This window comes from Syngnathus typhle, linkage group LG4, assembly GCF_033458585.1.
Source record: "Syngnathus typhle isolate RoL2023-S1 ecotype Sweden linkage group LG4, RoL_Styp_1.0, whole genome shotgun sequence".
In the NCBI taxonomy this organism is placed as follows: domain Eukaryota; kingdom Metazoa; phylum Chordata; class Actinopteri; order Syngnathiformes; family Syngnathidae; genus Syngnathus; species Syngnathus typhle.
In genome coordinates, this window is record NC_083741.1 from 4,858,146 (window position 1) to 4,880,073 (window position 21,928).

At 44.8% G+C, this 21,928-nt stretch overlaps 2 protein-coding genes across 12 annotated transcripts in view; one reads left to right on the forward strand and one right to left on the reverse strand.

The window, feature by feature from the left end:
- Positions 1–17,598, forward strand: part of LOC133152636 (uncharacterized) — an 81,587-nt gene extending 63,989 nt beyond the window's left edge. The window contains exon 3 of the mRNA XM_061276412.1: positions 16,756–17,598. Coding sequence (XP_061132396.1) covers positions 16,756–17,234 — 479 coding nt within the window. The 3' untranslated portion in view covers positions 17,235–17,598. The remainder of the gene's footprint in view (positions 1–16,755) is intronic.
- The window catches only part of tpcn2 (two pore segment channel 2), a 140,879-nt gene that overhangs the window by 3,646 nt on the left and 115,305 nt on the right, over positions 1–21,928 (reverse strand). For 9 of the 11 annotated variants that reach the window (XM_061276393.1, XM_061276391.1, XM_061276386.1 and 6 more), the window contains 2 exons: positions 17,944–18,026; positions 17,785–17,866 (listed from right to left, as the gene is read on the reverse strand). In XM_061276393.1, the coding sequence (XP_061132377.1) occupies positions 17,785–17,866; positions 17,944–18,026 (165 nt within the window). Of the gene's footprint in view, positions 1–9,384; positions 9,500–17,784; positions 17,867–17,943; positions 18,027–18,174; positions 18,672–21,928 lie in introns of those variants that run through there. The other 2 variants (XR_009714163.1, XM_061276392.1) reach the window with 2 other exon arrangements.

Here is a 21,928-nt window from a genome sequence, read left to right on the forward strand (position 1 = left end):
ACAGGTCACTTTAGAGCAGGCCGGGTCACAGGTGATTAGACCACCTGTCAGGATGGGTTTGGAGTCTGTTAAGATAAAGTTAACTAGCGCTAGGCTAGACTCCCAGCATGCACATAGCTCCTTGTGTAGACTAGAGCGTGATAGTTTGAATAGTGCTACAGTACACATAAACGCACTTTCTACTGGGGTAGTAGACAAATCCAATCACTCCACCCCGACCGGTTTTGCTGAGGAAACGGTGCCGGTTTCAGATAATTCTACACGTGTAACAAATATTTACTATCAGATTCCCACGGTCGTATCATCCCACCGCGCCAACAAACATTTGAGAGGTGATGTCAGGCCTAGAGAACACAATCTTACTTGCATTTCGTATAAATATCCTTCGATAAATACGCACCCGGATCGACCAATTACACTTAAACTTGGTTTTATGAATATTAGATCGCTTCATACGAAAGCCATTCTCGTTAATGATCTCATCACAGAACATAATCTAAACGCTTTTGGTCTCTGCGAGACCTGGTTAAAACCTAATGAACTGATGCCGCTTAATGAGGCCTCGCCTCCAAATTTTGTGAGCTCGCATGTGGCGCGTCCTCGGAAAAAGGGTGGGGGTGTCGCCCTCATCTCGAATTCCGAGCTTAGTTTTAGGCCTCGTTCGATCAACGTATTTAAAACATTTGAGGTTCTCATTGTCCGATCCACCGCTTTACCGTCATTTTATCTTGTTGTTATTTACCGTCCACCCGGGGCTTACTCTGGCTTCCTGGATGAATTTTCAGAATTTGTGGCTGATCTAGTAACCAATGCGGATAATATAATTATCATGGGCGATTTCAACATCCACATGAATTTACCGTCAGAGCCACTTACTTCGGCGTTTCAGACTTTAACTGATACCTTTTGGTTTTACGCAAGCTGTACAGGCAGCAACGCATAAGAATGGAAATACCATAGATCTGGTATTATCCCGAGGACTTGCAACCTCAAATATAGCAGTACTGCCATACACTACTGTTTTGTCTGATCATTACTTAATAAAGTTTGAAATTCTAGTTCTTTGTCAAAGACAAAAGAGCAATCAACATTATAGGAGCCGTCATTTCAACTCCATGACTGCAACTGCGCTATCTGAAATACTGTCGCCGGCAACCACTAATTTTCTCACATACGCCGGCTCTATTGATAATCTTACAAATGAATTCAATGCGACATTGTTAAATGCCATTGACTCTGTGGCGCCGTTACGTCTGAAAACTCTCTCCGTGGTTCACAGATGAAACGCGTACGCTTAAGCAATTATGTAGAAAGCATGAGCGCAGATGGCGTCTAACCAAACTTGAGGTTTTCCATCAGGCATGGCAGGATAGTCTCCTGAAATATAAAGATGCGCTTATCTTAGCAAAAACTCGATATTTTTCGCAAGTTATTAATCTCAATAAAAACAATCCGAAACACCTATTTGATACAGTGGCAAAGCTGACTCTGCGCCAGCCGACCCCCGATAGTTCCTTCCACTCAGCTGACGAGTTCATGAAAATTTTTGCTCAAAAGATTGAATCCATTAGGGATGAGATCAAGAATACCATTCCAATCGCTCGGTCGAGCCCGCCGTTTACCAACGCTGATGATCATGCAACAACCCTCTCAACTTTTAAAAGCGTGTCTCTTGAAAGGCTTACACAATTGGTTAGTGCGGCTAAACAAACAACATGTTTACTCGACCCTCTTCCAGCCAAACTACTTAAAGAATTATTTCAAATTTTAGGACCGTCCGTCTTAAATATAATCAATCTGTCTGTCTCCTCTGGGATAGTGCCAACAGCCTTTAAAACCGCTATCATTAAACTGTTACTTAAGCGACCAAGTCTTGACCCGGACTGTCTCAGTAATTATAGGCCAGTTTCAAACCTCCCATTCATAGCAAAACTTCTTGAAAAAGTAGTAGCGCAGCAGCTTATTGATTACATGGTCGCCAATAATCGATATGACACTTTTCAGTCTGGTTTTAGAGCTAATCATTCCACTGAGACAGCACTTGCTAAAGTGACTAATGATCTCCTCATAGCTATGGATTCAAACATTTCGTCTGTACTGTTACTACTCGATCTTAGTGGTGCCTTCGACACTGTAGACTTCGATATTTTATTAGGGCGTCTTAAAAGTTGTGTTGGTATTTCAGGGTCAGCGCTAGGCTGGTTCCATTCCTATCTATCAAACAGGACGCACCGAGTGGTCCATGGCAATGCGTCCTCGGAGCTCTATAATGTTACATGTGGTGTCCCACAGGGATCGGTTCTCGGACCAATTCTTTTTAATATTTATATGATTCCGCTTGGGGACATAATACGTAAATATAATATTAGTTTCCAATGCTATGCGGATGACACCCAATTATATATGCCGTTATCGATGACAGATCCGCGGGATTGTTGTAATCTTGAGAAGTGCCTTGCGGAGATCAAGCAATGGATGTCTCTCAACTTCCTTCGTCTTAACCCAGATAAAACTGAGATGTTGATAATTGGTCCAACTCGTTATCAACACTTATTCAAGGAAACCGCTATAACTATAGATAACCGTACTATCACTCAAAGCGATACTGTAACTAATCTCGGGGTAATATTTGACCAAACTCTCTCCTTTCAAAAGCACATTAAGAATATAACCAGAATTGCGTTTTTTCACCTTCGTAATATTGCAAAGATTCGTCCGATCCTCTCGACCGGTGATGCGGAAACTATTATACATGCGTTCGCCACGTCGCGCCTGGACTACTGTAATGTACTTTTTTCGGGTCTTCCTAAGTCCCGCATCAAAAGTCTACAGTTTTGCTACAGGAGTACATCCAGCCTAGTTAAGACCATACCAAAGACTATAAAAATGGGATCCATTGCCTCCCTGCGTGTGTGACGATCATTGGGACTTAAAAAATAAAAATAAAAATAAATAAAATTTTAAAAAAATCATAAAAATTGGGTGCGTATTATACATGGGTACAAGCTTTTTTTCCAGCATCAGCATGCCATTTTTAGGACAATAAATTAGTTGAATTTTGCGCACTATACACGGAAAAAAACGGTAGGTAAGTAGTACCAATGCGTTAGATCGAACTTTAGTCAGTTCCAATCATTTTATAGGAGATCGTTTGAGAAACGCGATTGTTTACAGAGGGCTCGTTGGTTATTGGCTAGTGGATGCATACTGCAACCCTAGTCAACCTCAGTTTGTTGCAGTATAGCTTCTATTTTATGCGCCTTATAATCCGGTGTGCCTTATATATGGACAAAGTTTTAAAATGGGCCATTCATTGAAGGTGCGCCTTATAATCCGGTGCGCCTAATAGTGCGGAAAATACGGTATATATAAATTATTTTTTTTTTTTAGTGGGTAGATCTTTGTGACTTGGTCATTTCAAAAGTAGCTCGCGAGCTGAAAAAGTTTGGGCACCCCTGCTCCAGTCAGTTGGGCGGAGGAGAAGCCTTGAAGCCGCTGACTCTGCTCGGCGCCCAGTCCTCTAATGGGACTTTTCACAATTTCCCCACTTTCTATTTTTAGAACAGCGAACTGCGCATGCGCCGCGGCCGTAGCGTGGTCCGACATTTACACAAGCCGCACAGGTAGTAAACAGTAAGAGCGCAAAGGACCAACTCGCTATGTTTTTTAAAATCAGAAATAACATTAACGGACCTATCATGGTTACAACAAAACACTGCTGCTGGTTACAACAAAACACTGCTGCTTTGGTGTCTGCCGGAGCGACTCGCGATATGCTGACCGGGATCATACGAGGGGAGTTTTCTTTTCCATCTTTATCGTTATCCTTTCCACAGCCGAGGAGCAGCCGAGAGAAATGCCTTTGCTGGGTAGAAGCTTGTCAAAGGCAGGGATTTACAGTAAAAAAAAAAAAAAAAGGAAATTTACACAAAACAGATTGCAAGAGTAAGACTCCATGTTGTAAGATGCATCGAGAGAATAAAAAAAAATTAGATTGATATGTAAAATAATTCCCTTGTCTCTGCTGGCAATTTTCTCACAAATGTTTTTTGTTGCTGGCTGCTTAATTAAATTTCAAGAACCATTTGTTACATACCGTTTTTTTCCGTGTATAGTGCGCCCCCATGTATAATACGCACCCTAAAAATGGCATGCTGATGCTGGAAAAAAGCCTGTACCCATGTATAACACGCACCCAATTTTTATGATTTTTTTTATGACATTTTTTTTTTTAAGTCCCAATGATCGTCACACACGCAGGGAGGCAATGGGTCCCATTTTTATAGTCCTTGGTATGGTCTTAACTAGGCTGGATGTAATTTTTTTTGTTGGCGTTGATTTCTCCGACTGCCCATAAACGCACCACCGCGCTCTGTGCGCGCACGGGAAAGAGGCGTGCGGACGTGAAAAAGGCGGCTCTGTATGGGAGAGACGTTGAAGAGGAATAAAAACACCCTTGGAAACCAAAACTTGGTGATTTCAAGTTTCATTTCGAGGGACAGTTGTCACGTCTCGTCCCCAGTTTTGCTATGTGTCTAGGTTGCCATAGTTTCTGTTTGCGTCGCCCCTCTCTTCCTGTGTCACCTCAATCGATGTAACGTGTTTTGTATTTAAGTCCTGTCTGCCCCTCGCTCACCGTCGGATCATTGCATGTGTTACTGTCATGATGTCTGTTTGCTTTCTGTTCCTGTCTTTGGTAATGTCACCCTGTCTTTTTGTTCCATGACTTTGTCGGTCAGTCCTGTCGTTGGTTTTGTTTTCTAAAAAAAAAAAAAAAAAAAAAAAAAAAATTAAAAAATGTTTATATCCATGTACTATAATGCGCACCCCAGATTTTAGGACAATAAATTCGTTAAATCTTGCGCACTATACACGGAAAAAAACGGTAAATTGAGGCAGCCCAAGTTACAGGGGGGGAACAAATCCTCACAGCGGCCCCGTGAGAATTTGTGCCCCCCTTCCACTCTGAGAACGGTGAGTCATGGACATCGCCTGACTTCTTCTCTGTCTTTCTGGGGGTCTGTTCAGGTAGTACCCGCCGCCATTTAAAACGGTGTATATGTGTGTGCGTTTAATTAATGAAGTGCACTTCGATTTACATGTTTGAAAAGCTAAACCAATACATATTTTAGGAGAGGGTTATGTATTCTCACAGGGCCGCTGTGAGAATTTGCTCCGCCCCTGTAATTTGGGCTAGGAAAGAGGCAACCTATTCAAATCTGGCACACTACCTGAACAGACCCCCAGGAAGACAGAGAAGAAGTCCGTCGATGTCCAGGACTCACCGTTCTCAAAATGAGAGGGGGACACAAATTCTTACAGGGCCGCTGTGAGTATTTGTTCCCTCTTGTAACTTTTAATCATTTCATTTAATCGTCACTAATTTTAATGCAAATTAATAAATGCAACAATATTAAGTTGCTTTGAAAACACCTGAACAATAAAAATGGATTACCGTATTTTGCGCCCTATTAGGCGCACCGGGGTATAAGGCGCACCTTCAATGAACGGCCCATTTTAAAACTTTGTCCATATATAAGGCGCACCGGACTATAAGGCGCATAAAATAGAAGCTTTACTGCAACAAACTGAGGTTGACTAGGGTTGCGGTATGCACCCACTAGCCAATAACCAACGAGCCCTCATTTTGAAATAAAATAGCCTCGCGGGTACAACAGCTATTCGGTGACGCCCGTTGACTACAGTTACCGTAATGTTGGGAAGCGATGCGACCTTGTAATTTACTAGTCGTACTAAAACGTACTAAAACATTTTGGCAGAGCACTGTGTACAACCAGTATGGATCAACAAATTCATCACTTGATCCATATATAAGGCGCACCGGACTATAAGGCGCACTGTCGACTTTTGATAAAAATTTAGGTTTTTAGGTGCGCCTTATAGGGCCGAAAATACGGTAATGATGATGGATTAATGACCGGGCGGCCAGCTTCAGCTAGAGGGGAGGAGTGGATCGGTGGACGATCGACAGCGTCGTGAGTAGTGTGGTGAAGAGTGAAAAAGAGTAGCCTAGCCTACTGGGGTGAGACGTCTGTGAAGGGAAAGCAGCGCCATACAAACAGGTGCTTAAAATGGCTGGAATAATTGGCTCAATTGGTCCCTTTGACGAGAGTATTGAACAATGGAGCTCATATACCGAGCGTTTTGATTACTTCGCTGTGGCTAATGATATAGAGGAGAAGTTAGTACCCACTTTTTTTAGTATAATAGGGGCAAAGACGTTTAACCTGCTCCGCGACCTACTACAACCAGCAAAGCCAGGCAGTAAAACATACAAAGAAATAGGGGATGTACTGGCAAACCATCTGTCACCGAAACCCCTGGTAATCACAGAAATATTTCAATTTCACAGATGCACCCAGGAGTAGGGTGAGTCGGTCACCCAGTTTGTAGCAGCAGTACGCAAGCTAGCTGAACACTGAGTTCCAGGATGTGTTAAGTGACACTTTGAGAGACAGGCTGGTATGTGGACTCAGAAACGAAACAGCACAGAAGAGAAAGAAACTTGACTTTGGAAAAGGCCATTAATATCAGTGTAACAATGGAAATGGCAACACAGGAAGCCCAGCAACTAAGTGCCACAGGAAGAGTGCACCAACTCAACAGCGATAAACCAAATGCACAAGGGCCATGTTTTTGCTCTGGCAAATCTGGACACCTTGCATCAACATGCTGGTGTAAAGAGATGGACTATCGTAAATGTGGAAAAAAAGGCCACACAAAGCGGGCATGCAGAAATACCGTAATTTTCGGACTATAAATCGCGTTTTTTTTCATTGTTTGGGTGGGGGGGGCGTCTTATAATAAGGCGCGACTTACATGTTAGGGGTGTAAATCGCGGGTTTTGTCACGATACGATATAATATCGATGTAAAGAACTTCGATACGATATTTGCCGATATCTTAAAGCCTGCTGCGATATAGTGCTCTACGATCGATATATATTTTTTTTTAATAAAAAATATAGAACAATATCCTGATTTATAACAATTCATACGCAAAATCAACAAGGTACTGCAAACTCTTTATTTAGGAAATTACAAGAGTATTGTAGTATACAAATTGCTTACTTTAACACTTAACTTTGATGTCGTGTTTTTTCTTTAAATGTGCGGCGAGATTTGTGCTCCCTGAATATTTGATCACCGCATGGCAGGATTTACAAACTGCACGTGTCTCGTCCGTTGAGCCATCTTTTCTTTGGAATCCAAAGTGCTTCCAAACGAATGACTTGAAGCCTAAAGGGGAGCAAATTTCCTCGTCTTTTTGGACACTAGCCATAGCACCAGCCCAGGAGCCGCGTACTAGTTGTCGACTCCCCTTTCACGTGCCTGCTCTGCTCACAACACAACAACGCCGCGCACTGCTCCCTGCTCCCGGAAGAGGAAGCAAGCAACAATGAACTGGATTTCAAAATAAAGTCGCGTCTAATGTCCGAGGTCAAACACGGCGATATAAATCGATGTTTACCTTTAGCATCGATGCCAATAAATCGTAGAGCATAATATCGATTAATCGATGTGTATCGATGTATCGTTACACCCCTATTACATGTGTTTTTTTTCAAAGATTTTCCCCCCCCAAAAAAAGTGAAACCGCGATAAACGAACCGCAGTGTAGCAAGGGATTACTGTAATTTGAATTTCAAGTGACGTCAGCAGCGCGAGGCAACGTGGCGCGGCGGTTGTTTACATAAAGGACAAAGATTGATCACGGGATGGCGAAGATGACGAAGGGCCCCACGTACTACATTAGCATCATTAGCGGCTTTGTTTCTAAGTGACACGGAGGACGAAGAGTTTGAAGGATTTAAGGATTTGGAGTGATACAGAAGGTTTGAAAAACTATTATGGCTTTTACGCACGCCTGGTCCTACTCTACGAAGCTCTCTTTCACCTCCGCGGATAGAAGTCGGGGGCCGGCGCTCGGCCGGGTGGCTGTCCAAGGACGGTGGATGGGGCTCGGACTTGGCTTTTACGCACGCCCGGTCCTACTCTAAGTAGCTCTCTTTCACCTCCGTGGATGGAAGTCGAGGGCCGGCGCTCGGCCGGGTGGCTGTCCGGGGACGGTGGATAGGCCTTGGTCATGGCTTTTACGCACGCCCGGTCCTATTCCACGGAGCTCTCATCCACTTTCGTGGCTGAAAGTCCATGCCGCCACATGCCTGGAAGTTTGTTTTGTTAAATAAAAAGCTGTTTACCAAACCCACGTCTTTCCTTGTATTTTGTTAATGCTACAATATAATTATATACTAGATCTGTGGAATAACGACGAGGCTAACGGTAGGGTGCACGCGCGGCGTTGTTGACAAAGGACGAGGAATTTGATCGATGGATTTAATGATTTAGAGTGCACAGATGGTTTGATAATTGCTTATATAATAGTTATTTGATTTCTAATTTATATATCGTTATATGGGCCTGTGGAATATTTTGAAGTGCAAGCGTCGTCAGCGGCGCGCACCCATTGTTGACAAAGGACGATCGATGGATTTAATGAATTGGAGTGACAGATGGTTTTATAAACGTGTTATTTATGTAATAGTTTTTTTTAAATAACTGAATGTTACATCAGGGCCGTTCTCAGCTCTTCGTTTGTGTTTATGTCACGTTAGCATACCTATCGTTTAGCCCAGGGGTTCTTAACCTTCGAATGATTCCAGACCTCCTAATGGATTGTCCAATATGGTACCATACCCCCTAACCCTAACCCCTAACCCTAACCCATTTGTGATGTAAACAAAATGCAGCAGCAGCAACAACCTACTACCTTACTGTCTCTTGCCTTCTCAGCACCTTTACTTTATTTCTGGTATCAATAACAGTAACAAACCTATAACAACAAGAACAGTAACAATAATAGTGTAATTTTCATATCACTGAAGGCAAGGGAGGGCGGGAGGCAAGAAAGAAGAGCTTTTGACCTCATATTTACTTGCCTTATTATTCCTTCTGTGTTAATATTTTCCTTAGGGGAGTGTGGGAGTGTTGTGGTGTAGTGAGTGTGATGCAGGACAAAATAACTGCTGTGGTGTGGGAGTGAGGCGTGAATGTGAATGTTGTGGGTGAGGGGGCTGACGGCTTTTTGACGCTACAGCGATGTTGTGGTCAGTTATGCTGCTTGTGGCCCCGCCAGAGCTAAGGTGATGGCCACAACACCCACTGCCTGTGCTGTCAGTGCTGCCAACTCTACAGATTAATCGTTAGGTCTGCAGATTTTTACGTTCATTTGAGATTGTCAGATTTTAACTACTTACAAGCATAACGACAGTGAACAAGAACATAAGCATAACAAAAAGATAACCTGTGAACAATAATAGGTACAAAATAGAAGAAAATAACAAGAGATACTAAAAAAAAATACCTGATTACGAGAGATCGAGTCCCATACCCCCAGCATTTGGGTCCCATACCCCCAAGGGGATTTTTCCAGCATCAGCATGCCATTTTTAGGGGTGCGTACTATACATGGGGGCGCACTATACACGGAAAAAAACGGTATATAAAAGATACATAAATGAACCTAACCATAAAAATAAAAATGCATTTATTAATTATATATAGAAATAAACTTACACATATTATCAGAAAGCGGAAGAGTAATCATTTTGCCGACTTGATAAACAAATCACAGGGTGATTCCAAGAAATTTTGGAGAGTACTGAACGGGGTCTTGAACAGAAGACAAAAAACTCCTGTATTCCCTGACCATGATCTTAATACAAGCAACATCATCAGAAATAATAGTCTTGCCGACAAATTCAATAACTACTTTGTCTCTATTGGTAGCAACATATCCAGTAAAATCAGTCAGCCTCAGGATGCCTCGTTTAGGGACTACCTATCCGGTAATTACCTGGGCTCTTTCTTCCTGAATCCAACTAACTGCGATGAAGTGTATAAAATAATCATGAATATGAAGAATTCAAACTCAGCTGGAACAGATGGTATCTCAAGTAAAATTCTGAAAAGCATCTCCAATATAATAACTGCACCTCTTACACATTGCATCAATCTGTCTCTACTCTCTGGAGTAGTGCCACAAATAGCAAAAATAGCACGAATCACACCGGTCTTTAAATCAGGAGACAAAAACAATCTTAGCAACTACAGACCAATATCAATCTTGCCTACTCTTTCCAAGGTTTTGGACATACCACATCGTATTCCGCTCCCATAAAAAAAGGACATTGACCAAGTTTGCATAAAAGTCAGCTCTACTAAATTCCTGGGGATCCACATTGACGAGTTCTTGAACTTTAAAAAAACATATTGATGATCTCACAATAAAACTGTCTAAATATGGGGCTTTGTTCTTCAAATTGAGACATTATCTCCCACTCACTGCACTTCTTATTCTGTACAAATACTTATTTGAACCTCATTTAAAATACTGCAATATTATATGGTGTAACACATTTCCAACCCATCTTAAAAAGCTGGAGATACTTCAGAAAAAGGTCATACGTGCCATAACATGGTCTGAGTTTAACGCCCCCACTAAAACAATCTTCCACAAACACAATCTTCTGAGGCTTGTTGAGCATAACTATTTCAAGAATGCTTGCATCATGTATCAGACTGTCCATAAACGAAACCATAAACTCTGTCAACTCCTCCCAATCTCTACTCCCAGCCACACCCACACCACCAGAAATAGCAATCTAATCATTGGGAAAAAACGGAAACTAAAATCTACAAGCTTTAGTATTGTGTGCAGAGGGCCACAGATTTGGAAGGAGCTTGATGAAACACTAAAAAGGTTGCAATCCATATCCATCTTCAAGGCAAATCTAAAAAATCGACTCCTATCAATTTATGTTTAATGTGCTGATTATAAATTGCATGAACACCTGTGTCCTGTTGTCAATTTATTAGCTGTTAATTTATTAATAGCAAACGTACTTTACATCAAATCCAGTGTAACCAGAATACTGAGGCTGTCTATTGCTTGTCGTATGTTTGTTGTGTGTTGTATCTTGTTGTGTGTTTGTTGTTGTTGTCTATTATAGTACATCTGTATGTTGTCCAAAATGTAAGGATATCTGGCCAATATCTGATACTTATGGGAAACCAGGCCACCTATTAAAAGCTTTAAATAGCTTGCTTGGGGTGACCTTTCACGCATCCGTAATACTGTTTGTTGCTTCATGTTGTATGTCTTGGATATTGCGTGAATAAACTCAAACTCAAACTTAAACAAATGGGCTTGCTGAGAGGTTTGTTCAAACCATGAAACATGCCTTCAAAACATCACAAGGACAAGGAACACTACATCAGAGACTGCACAACTTTCTACTAACCTACTGCAACAGTCCACATGCAACCACCCAGACATCTCCTGGTAGCCTGATGCTAAAGAGAGACCTGCACACCACATTTGACTTCTTGAAGCCCTCACCAGTGAAGGACATTGTCCAATGTCAACAGGAGAAACAGGTTAGGTGCAGAGAACAGAAGGGCAAAGAAAGCGTTTTCAAACCAAGAGAATCTGTGCTGGCAAGGAACTACCGTGGCGAACCAAAGTGGATTCCTGCCACTGTTATTGCGCAAACTGGACCAGTATCCTATACTGTCCAAACGTCTGATAGTGTATGGAGGAGACATAACCCTAACTCCTACAGACTCCGTCAGTACCAGCGGAGCTGTCCCTCAGAGATTTCCCTGATGCACCTGCCAGTGTCAACACACCGGTTCACATACCCTCACAAGTGCAGGACTCAACCGCACCAGAGCCAACAGTCCCAGCGGAGGATGTGACCGAAAAAGGGACTGAGACATCTTCCTTTACACAAGCATCTGCAATGAGTTCACCATTGGACGACCATAGGGCTAATAGTGTGCCTTCAGATAGGAGAGATCTGATATAGACCAGTATGTGTGTGTGTGTGTGTGTGTCTATATCATACAATTTCTCCATGGATCGCCACCTTGCCGTGGTGGAGAGCCTTGCGTGTTCCGATGAAACTAAGAGCAATCCCGTCTGGAGTCTCGGCTCCCGGTAGATTCAACCATGGCGGTAAGGTCAAAGGGGAGGTTCCAGACAAAGTGCGATCCAAAGACCTCAACGGTGGGAGTGGCGGAGGATGACACTGAGAGTCACAATGGCACTGAAGGCGGACGAAGGCTGCAACAGAGGGTGGTCTCCAATCGTCATGGACCCGTGCCATTGGATCCCGGCCCCTTTCTGCCAAGGACCGTGTGGTGGCTGCAGGCGCATCAGTCTCCCCACGTTAAAAGACGTCACGCGCAGGCGTCCTCCTGAAGGGAACGTATTCCATTTTACATCCTGGACAACAAAGTCCTGTGGCGATCAGGAAGTGGTAACGGGGGCAGGACAGTGAGGTCTGGCAGCACCTAGCCACAACCTGGCACACAGGCGGTGGGTGTTAGATTCATTCGTTAAGTTCTTGGACTGAGGCAGAAGAGCTTCTCGGCAGCTGCACCCATGACTGAGCAGCCCTATTTAGGATCCACTCTGCTCACCCATTTAGTGGAGGGGGTTAGAAAAGGTACCCTAAACATAGCCTGCCTCACAAAATCCTGTCTGGAATACCGCATTCAGAGGGATCACCATCACGCGGTCAGAAACAAAAACATGTACACATTGGAGCCTGGAACGTGCGGACCCTAACGGACAACCAAGCCAGTGATCGACCTGAAAGGCGAACTGCCATCATCTCCAGGGAGCTAAGGAAGTTCCAGATCGACGTCACAGCACTCTCCGAGACCCGACTAGCAGATGAAGGGCAGCTGAAGGAGGAAAAAGGTGGATATACTTTCTTTTGGAAAGGAAAACTTGCAACTGAGCCAAGAATCCATGGTGTGGGTTTTGCTATCAAGAACCGCCTCATCAACCACCTCCATGAACTCCCTGTGGGCATTAACGAGCGCCTAATGACCATACGCCTGATGCTTGCCAACAATCAGATGGCCATGGTCATTAGTGCCTATGCACCAACACTTGATGCACAGGACGAAGATAAGGAGGCCTTCTACGCTGACCTAGACAAAGTCCTATCGGAAGTCCCCAAGGAGGATAAGCTAATCCTGCTTGGAGACTTCAACTTCAGAGTGGGACGAAACCACCACCTATGGAGGGGTACGCTGGGACGAGAAGGGGTTGGAAACACAAACTCTAATGGCACATTACTACTAACCAAGTGCTCAGAAAACAACCTGGTCATCACCAACACACTTTTCCGTCAAAAAAACAAGTTCAAAACATCTTGGATGCATCCTCGCTCCAAACTGCGGCATCTCATAGACTATGTCATTGTCCGCTCTAAAGATCGCCGCGATGTCGTAAACACCAGAGCAGTGCAGACGACTGCTGGACCGACCATCGCCTCATTCGCTCCATAATGTCCATCCGCCTAATGCGGAAAAAACGGAAGCAGAAAAGACAATGCCGGCCAAGAATAAACATCGAGCTGTTGAATGACACCGCCTACCAACAACAGCTGCAGGAGGCTCTTAGTGCAGCGCTGCCCAACCACTACACAGAGGATACTGAAACACACTGGAGCACACTTTCGACTACCATAATGAACACCTGCAAAAAAATCCTCGGGCACAAAAAGCGGACGCATCAAGACTGGTTTAATGAGAATGACACTGAGATCCAGCAGCTAATTAACAACAAGCGGCAAGCTTTCATCACCTGGCAAAATGACATCCACTGAGAGGTGAAAAGAGTAGCCCATGCCAAAGCGAAGGCAGCCGTCCAAACACAGGTTAGGAAACTGAAGAACTAATGGTGGACAAAGAAGGCTCTGGAGATCGAGCAGCTTGCTGACTCTGGAGACACGAGAGGCTTCTTTGATGCCACAAGAGCGGTGTATGGTCCCAGCCACCGCTGCCTAACCCCCCTTCGCTCAAAGGATGGCCTGCTGCTGAAGGACAAGGAGGCAATTGCAAACAGGTGGAAAGAACACTACAAGGACCTCTTAAACAGGGACACTATACCTGAGATGGAGGCTCTTGATCAACTACCACAAGAGACCACAGCTGAAAGCATGGGAGAGCCACCCAGCCTGAACGAGCTGCAGGATGCCATTGGGAAGATGAGGAACAACAAGGCTGCTGGGCCGGATGGAATTCCAGCAGAGGTCTTGAAGAAAGGCGGACCCGACCTTCTCAGGCACATCCATGCTCTGCTTTTTAAGATCTGGGAAGAAGAGGAAATCCCTGTGCAGCTCAGAGATGCCTTAATCGTCTCCGTATTCAAGAAAGGAGACAAGGCAGACTGCGGGAATTACCGTGGCATTTCTCTCCTCTCCACCATAGGGAAAGCCGTCGCTCGGGTTCTGGCCAACAGACTCACCCCCCTGTCACAAATCATCCTTCCTGAGTCTCAGAGTGGATTTCGCCCAAGCAGAAGCACCACAGACATGGTTTTCATTGCTCGACAACTGCAAGAAAAATGCCGGGAACAAAATCAACCACTATACATGGCCTTTATAGACCTCACCAAAGCCTTCGATTCAGTTAACCGTCAGGCCCTTTGGCTGGTTCTATCCAAGATTGGCTGCCCAGACAAATACATCCGAGTACTGAGACTACTGCATGATAACATGTCAGCCACAGTGCTCAGCAGCAGTGGAGACGAGACGGAACCCTTCAGGGTTAACACAGGTGTCAAACAGGGATGCGTCATCGCTCCAACACTATTTTCCATCTTTATTGCTGCTATCCTCCGCCATACAAGCAAGCATCTGCCCCACGGAGTCAAAATCATGTACAGAACTGACGGTCAACTCCTCAACATCAACCGACTCAGGGCTAAAGGTCAAACCACCACCATATCCATCATGGAGCTGCAGTATGCGGACGACAATGCCCTTGTGGCCCTGTCAGAAGTAGACCTACAGAGTATTCTGTCTGCTTTCGCGAAGGCATACAAACAGCTTGGTCTGGCCATTAATATAAAAAAGACCCAAATCCTCCACCAACCACTACCAAACTGCAGTTTGCTTGTCCGCCCCCCAAACATCTCTATTGATAACATCCGACTGGAAAAGGTTGACCACTTCCCCTATCTTGGCAGCCTCCTGTCATCTAAAGCCACCATTGATGACGAAATTGACCATCGCCTCAGCTGTGCCAGTGGGGCTTTCTCAAGGCTACGGAAGCGAGTCTTCGAGAATCGTGACCTCCAAGCAAAGACCAAAATCCTGGTCTACAAAGCTGTGGTCCTCCCCACCCTTCTGTATGGGTCAGAAGCCTGGACCACATACAGCAGGCACTTAAGGGCACTGGAGACCTACCATCAGAGATGCCTCCCGAAAGTCCTCAGGATCAGCTGGAAGGACCGACGCACCAACACCAGCGTCCTGGAGGAGGCTGGCTTGCCTACCATCACTGCCACCCTTGCCCAAAACCAACTGAGATGGATTGGCCATGTAATCCGCATGCCTGACTCTCGCCTCCCAAAACAAGTTCTTTATTCCCAGCTCGCGGAAGGAAAGCGGGCCCCGGGAGGTCAGAAGAAGAGGTTCAAGGACAACATAAAAGCAAACCTGAAGAAGTGTCACATAAACCTTAAAACTTGGGAAGACAAGGCCGCGGACAGGACGACGTGGAGAATCCTTGTCCGTGACGGCGCCGCGCAATATAACGTTGACCTCCACAATGCCGCTCAAGACAAACGCAGACGCAGAAAGGAGAGAGCCCCCACCAAGCAGGCCCAACCCAAACCCACCACCATTACATTCCCCTGTCCACACTGCACCAGAGTTATCGGGTCCAGGATCGGCCTCTTCAACCACCTGAAGACCCACAAAGACCAAGAAGGAGGACCGTCATACTCGACTACGAGTGACCGCCGATGATGATGATGATGATCATACAATCCACTATGGAACTTGACACCCTCCTCTTTGCAGGATTTCACCTCACGCGCATGCGCGTTTGACCAAAATACCATATTGAACTCAAGCGAAGCAAACACGCACAAAAAATAAACACAAATGTTGATATGAACGTAAAAGAGCCGTATGAAACCAGGCAAAGAGCTGCATGCGGCCCGCGAGCCGCAGGTTGGCCACCCCGGGTTTAAGGGAAGGACACAAAAAGCTAACTCAGAGATTTCAGCTGCCAGTTTGCACTGTGAGGAACATAGTGAGGACATGGAAGATCACAGGCACAGTTCTAGTTAAGTGGCAGGCCAAGAAAAATCTCAGATAAGCAGAGGCGAAGGATGGTGAGGACAGTCAAAGTCAACCCACAACTCCAAAGACCTACAACATGATCTTCATCCAGATGGTGACACTGTGCATCGTTGAACTATTCAGTGCACTTTGTAAAAGGAGATGCTGTATGGGAGAATAATGCGGCAGAAGCCTTTTCTGCGCATATGCCACAAACAGAGTCGCTTGAGGTATGCTAAAGCACATTTGCATAAACCAGCTTCATTTTGGAGTAAGGTGATGTGGACTAATGAATCTAAAGTTTAGTTATTTGGACATAACAAGGGGCTGTATGCATGGAGGAAGAAGAACACAGCATTCCATGACAAACACTTGCTACCCACACTCAAATTTGGTGGTGGTTCCATCTTGCTGTGACATATATATGTGATATATATATACACACACACACACACACACACACACAAAGTATATTTTGCATTAACTTATATTTTTGTGGTTTATTTTGTTCCTGTGTACCATATTAAAATTTGAGTGGAATTTTTTACCCCTCACTATCCTCAGTAATACGATTCTCTCCACAGACACCTTCAAGTTCCTGGGAACCACAATCTCTCGGGACCTGAAATGGACCGGCCACATAGACTCTGTCCGGAAGAAGGCCCAGCAGAGGCTGTACTTCCTGAGACAGCTCAAGAAGTTCAACCTGCCCCAAGAGCTTCTGAAGACCTTCTACACTGCCATCATCCAGTCTGTCTTCTGCACCTCCATCACTGTCTGGTTTGGATCGGCCTCCAAACAAGACAAGCACAGACTGCAACGGACCATCAGGACTGCAGAAAAGATCATTGGAATCAACCTCCCATCTATCCAAGACTTGTACCTGTCCAGGACCAGGAAACGTGCAACGAGCATCTCTACAGACCCTTCTCACCCAGGTTGCAGTCTGTTTGAACTACTCCCCTCCGGACGGCGTTATAGAGCTTGGTACGCCAAAACCAGCAGACACAGAGACAACTTCTTCCCCCAGGCTGTTGCTCTGATGAACTCACGCCACTCTTAGAGTCTCAGAGTCATTACTGTGCAATAACATCCTGCTCTCCACACTTTTTTTGAATTTGTCTACACTGTTTGTACTATGAGTCCTCTCTTCATCCATTGCAGCCTGGTCATCCTGGATAAGGGACCTTCCCATCTGTGGTCTCTTCTCAAGGTTTCTCATTTCCCCTAGCTGGAGTTTGGTTTTTCCTTGCCCTTTTGGGAGTTTAAGATCAGGGGATGTTTGAGAATATTTGCCATTTTTCACATGTCCTGAGTATTGTTAGTCACCTAAATGTTGAACAGAGGGTGTGATTTACCAAAGTCAAATTCCTTGTTTGGCATGCTCAAACATGGCGAATAAAAAAACTCTTGAATCTCTTGAATAACATACTACAATGGTGACTTTAAACTTTTACACAGTATTGTATTGTTCTAAAATCTGTCCATTTGTGCATCACCTGAGGGCCTAAACCCCCTGTCCTAGTGTCACCTTTGCTTTGACTATAAACTCTTTTACTCCCTCTTGCCAAAATGTATTCAAACAGATTTGTCTGTGCATTGAGTGTACTGACCTCTAGGATGAGTGCCACAAACAAGTTTACCCACATGACAGAGGAGGTGAACCACCAACAGACAAAGTAGATTTTTGACCATCTGCGAAACAATAAACACATTTAAATTAGTTCAACATCATATCCAATTGCTGCTCTATGTATATCTTTTTTCCTCACTCAGTGGTATATCTGGTATACGCATCCATGAAGGCCTGCCAGTTGTTGACTATCATGATATCATACAGCAAAATGATGGCTCCCTAAAAAACAGCGGGAGAAAATATTTGTCAGCATGAGCAAGTACAACTTGTTATACATATAACATGTATAAAATGTTATACAGTTTAACATATATCCTCTGAATATGTTATATTAGAATAGAATAGAATAGAATAGAATAGAATAGAATAGAATAGAATAGATCTTTATTTGTCATTGTCACATGTACAACGAAATTTAAAAAGTGCCAACCGATCCGCGCATGAAATAAAAAATAAATAGAATAAAAAGATTAAAAAACAAATACAAGCTAAAACCGACAGAAGAACATACACAGACATAATCATTTATGTTTAGCTGCATTCAATGTGACTACCGCTGTAAGGTAAAAACTGTTGGCAAATCTGCTAGTCCTTGACCTAATTGCTCTTTAGCGTCTGCCTGGTGGCAACAGTTCGAAAAGGGAGTGGCCAGGGTGGGAAGTGTCCATCAGAATGTTCTGTGTTTTTTTGAGACAGCGGGTTCTGTGTAGGTCTTCCAGTGTGGGGAGAGGGCAGCCAATGATCTTCTGTGCTGTGTTGATGACCCCTTGGAGTTTTTTCTTCTGATCAGCAGTGCAGCTATTAGCACGTTTTCAAACAGTGGTTCTCAACTTTCGGGTTGGAGCCCAAAATTGGATCACAGACCTAGTAAAAAGTTGCACATATTCAGAGCTGTCAAACTATGGCAATTCACTTCTACAAATATGTATCTGAATTTCCATATTTTCAAGATTCTGTCGAGATATACACTTCCTCAGCCGGACAGTATCTCCTTCAAGGTTGGATTCTTCACCAGAGGCCTGGGAGCTATAGGGTTCTGTGCAGGATGTTATTCCCAATAATTAATTGTGCATGTTTATAATAATAATAATACTACACATTTGATTTATAAGGCGCCTGTTAGAAAAATATATCTCTTAACAGTTATTCAGTCAGCGAATTAAACCTGACAGGGCCTTTCAGGACACTCAAGGTCGCTGCACATAGGCATAAAAACAATTCAAGAAAGGACACAGTTTAAAAAAGCCAAGAGCGCTTGCAGCAGAGCATCAAGTGCAGTAGGTGGTCAATGCCTGTCTAAATAAATGGGTTTTGAGGTGGGATTGAAATGAGGTGATTGAGTCAATGTTTCTGATGTCAGGGGGGATGGAGTTCCAGAGACGTGGGGCGGAGCGGCTGAAGGCCCTAGCCCCCATGGTGGATAGGCGAGCTGGGGGGACGGTGAGGTTGATGGAGGAGGCAGATCTGAGGGACTGGGTGGGGATATTGGTATGGATGAGGCCAGACAGGTATGGGGGGGCCAGGTTATGGACTGCTTTGAATGTGTTGAGAAGGATTTTGTAGACTATATGGTATTTGATTTGGAAGCCAGTGTAGTTGGTGAAGAACGGGGGTGATGTGACAGATGTAGAGATGCACCGATCCGACTTTTTCAGTTTCGATACCGATACCGATCCGATATTATGGTTGACTTAACAAGCTACATAACTCTACATGTGGAACAGAAAAGACCAAAGGCAATGGCATCAGGCAGACTACACAGTTCTTTGCTCTAAATTAGGGGTGTCCAAACTAACGGTCCAGTTTTTATTGGCCCGCAGCAAATTCTGAAAACATAATTGAATATGGCCCGCACAAGAAGCTTGAGCTCAGCTTCTCAGTTTCCACACTAGATGGAGCCCGGCACACAAAGCGTTTAACGTCCCATTAACACCCCCCCGGAAGAGAAGCGAACACGCAGCGTTTGACATCCGATTAGCCCCCCCCCCACCGCCCCCCCCCCCATTCGGGAGAGAAGCGAACGCGCAGCCTTTGACGTCCCATTAGCAACCCGAAGAGAAGCGAACGCGCAGGGTTTGACGTCCGCTTAGCAACCCGGGGAAGAGAAGCGAACGTTCGCTCCATGTTTGTGTTTGTTTAGAAAACTCTCGTGGCGTGCGGCACACGTGCTGCTGACGTATGACGTAGCCCGCGTCCTAATAGATTAAGGAAAATATCGGCTCGCAGATCGGCTGCATTTTCCGATACCCGATCCATCTATTTTGTTGATATCGGGGCCGATATCCGATCCAGATATCGGATCGGTGCATCTCTAGACAGATGGAAGGGGTTTTGGTTATGATACAAGCAGCAGCGTTCTGAGTTTGTGGGGGAGACCAAACAGAAGGTAGTTGCAATAGTCCAAACGGGAAGTGAGAAGTGAATGAACCAGGATTGCGGCGCTGTTGGGAGTGAGTGAGAGACGGAGGCGATTGATGTTTCGGAGGTGGAAGTAGGCGGACCGGATGGTGTTGTTGATGTGTGACTGGAAAGATAAAGTGGTGTGGAGGATGACACCCAGAGGAGAAGGGGAGATGATGGAGATGTCCATGGTGAGGGTGAAACTGGGTTGCTTGGAAAGTATGGACTTGGGCCCAAAGAGAACTGTCTCAGTTTTGTCACTGTTCATTTTGAGGAAATTGGAGGTGAAGAAAGTTTTGATGTCCTGTAGACACGCACAGAGGGAGGAGGGTGGGAAGGTGGAAGAGGGTTTGGAGGGAACATAGAGCTGGGTATCGTCCGCATAGCAGTGAAAATTGATGTTGTATTTACGAAATATGAGACCAAGAGGGAGGAGGTACATGATGAACAGGATAGGGCCAAGGACAGAACCCTGGGGAACACCAGAGGATAGGGGTGAGGGATCGGATGTGAATGATTTTAACTGAATGAACTGATTACGGCCAGAGAGATATGAGTGGAACCAGTCTAGGGGTGTATCAGATATGCCAATGGAGGCTAGTTGTTCGAGGAGGATGGAGTGGGAGATGGTGTCAAAAGCTGCGCTCAAGACTAGGAGAATGAAAATGGATATTAAACCGGAGTCAACTGCCATGAGTAGGTCATTTGTGATTTTGATGAGGCCTGTTTCTGTGCTGTGACGGGGGTGAAAACCGGACTGAAACTGTTCATAAAGGTTATTTTTGGAAAGGGGGGCCTGAATCTGTGATGCTACAGCTTTTTCCAGAATTTTAGAGAGAAAAGGCAGGTTTGAGTTGGAGCGGAGATTATTGAAGATGTTGGGGTCTAAACCAGGTTTCTTCAGTAGAGGTGTAACAGCAGCAGTCTTGAGCGATGATGGGACAGAACCAGAGGTGATAGAGGAGTGAATGATGGCTGTTATCAGGGGTAATAGAGAGGGGAGGGAGGGTATAACCAGGGCGGATGGGTTGGGGTTGAGTTGGCAGGTAGATGGCTTGGAAGTCCGGATGAGTTTTGATAGATTGGTGACAGAGGAGAGGGGCATAGAGATGGGGGGGGGGGGGGGGGGGTTGGGAACGAAAGGGGGTGGACAGCTGGATGAGTGGGGGGCCAGTTGCTGGTGGATGGTGGATATTTTTGAGTTGAAGAATGACATCAGAGATTTACAGTGATCAGTGGAGTAGAAGTGTAGGTGGAGGAAGTCAGGGGGGGCGGATGGAATTGTTTACTACCGAAAACGGCCCGGGTATTACCAGCACCAGCACTTATTTTTTTCTGTAAAATATTGAGATTTGGCTGAGGAAAGAGCGTCCTTATAAAGGAGGATGTGTGCGTGGTGCATTTCTTTGTGTACAGCGAGTCCAGTTTTATTAAAGAGCCGCTTCAGCTGACCTTTGGCCTTCAGCTGGCATAGGTGGGGGGAGAACCAGGGGGCCGAGTGAGGAAATAAAAGAGTCCGGGTTTTGAGGGGTGCAAGTGAATTAAGCAGAGCTTTGAGACCATCATTGTAAAAATGAACCAACTGATCTGTGGTGTTTGTGTGTGTGTGTGTGGGGGGGGGGGTTGATGATGGAGAAACTGTCAATGCCAGTTGTGAGGTCGGTCAGGTTAATGTTTCTGATGTTACGGAATGATATTGTTTTTGTATTTTTTCAGGTCAG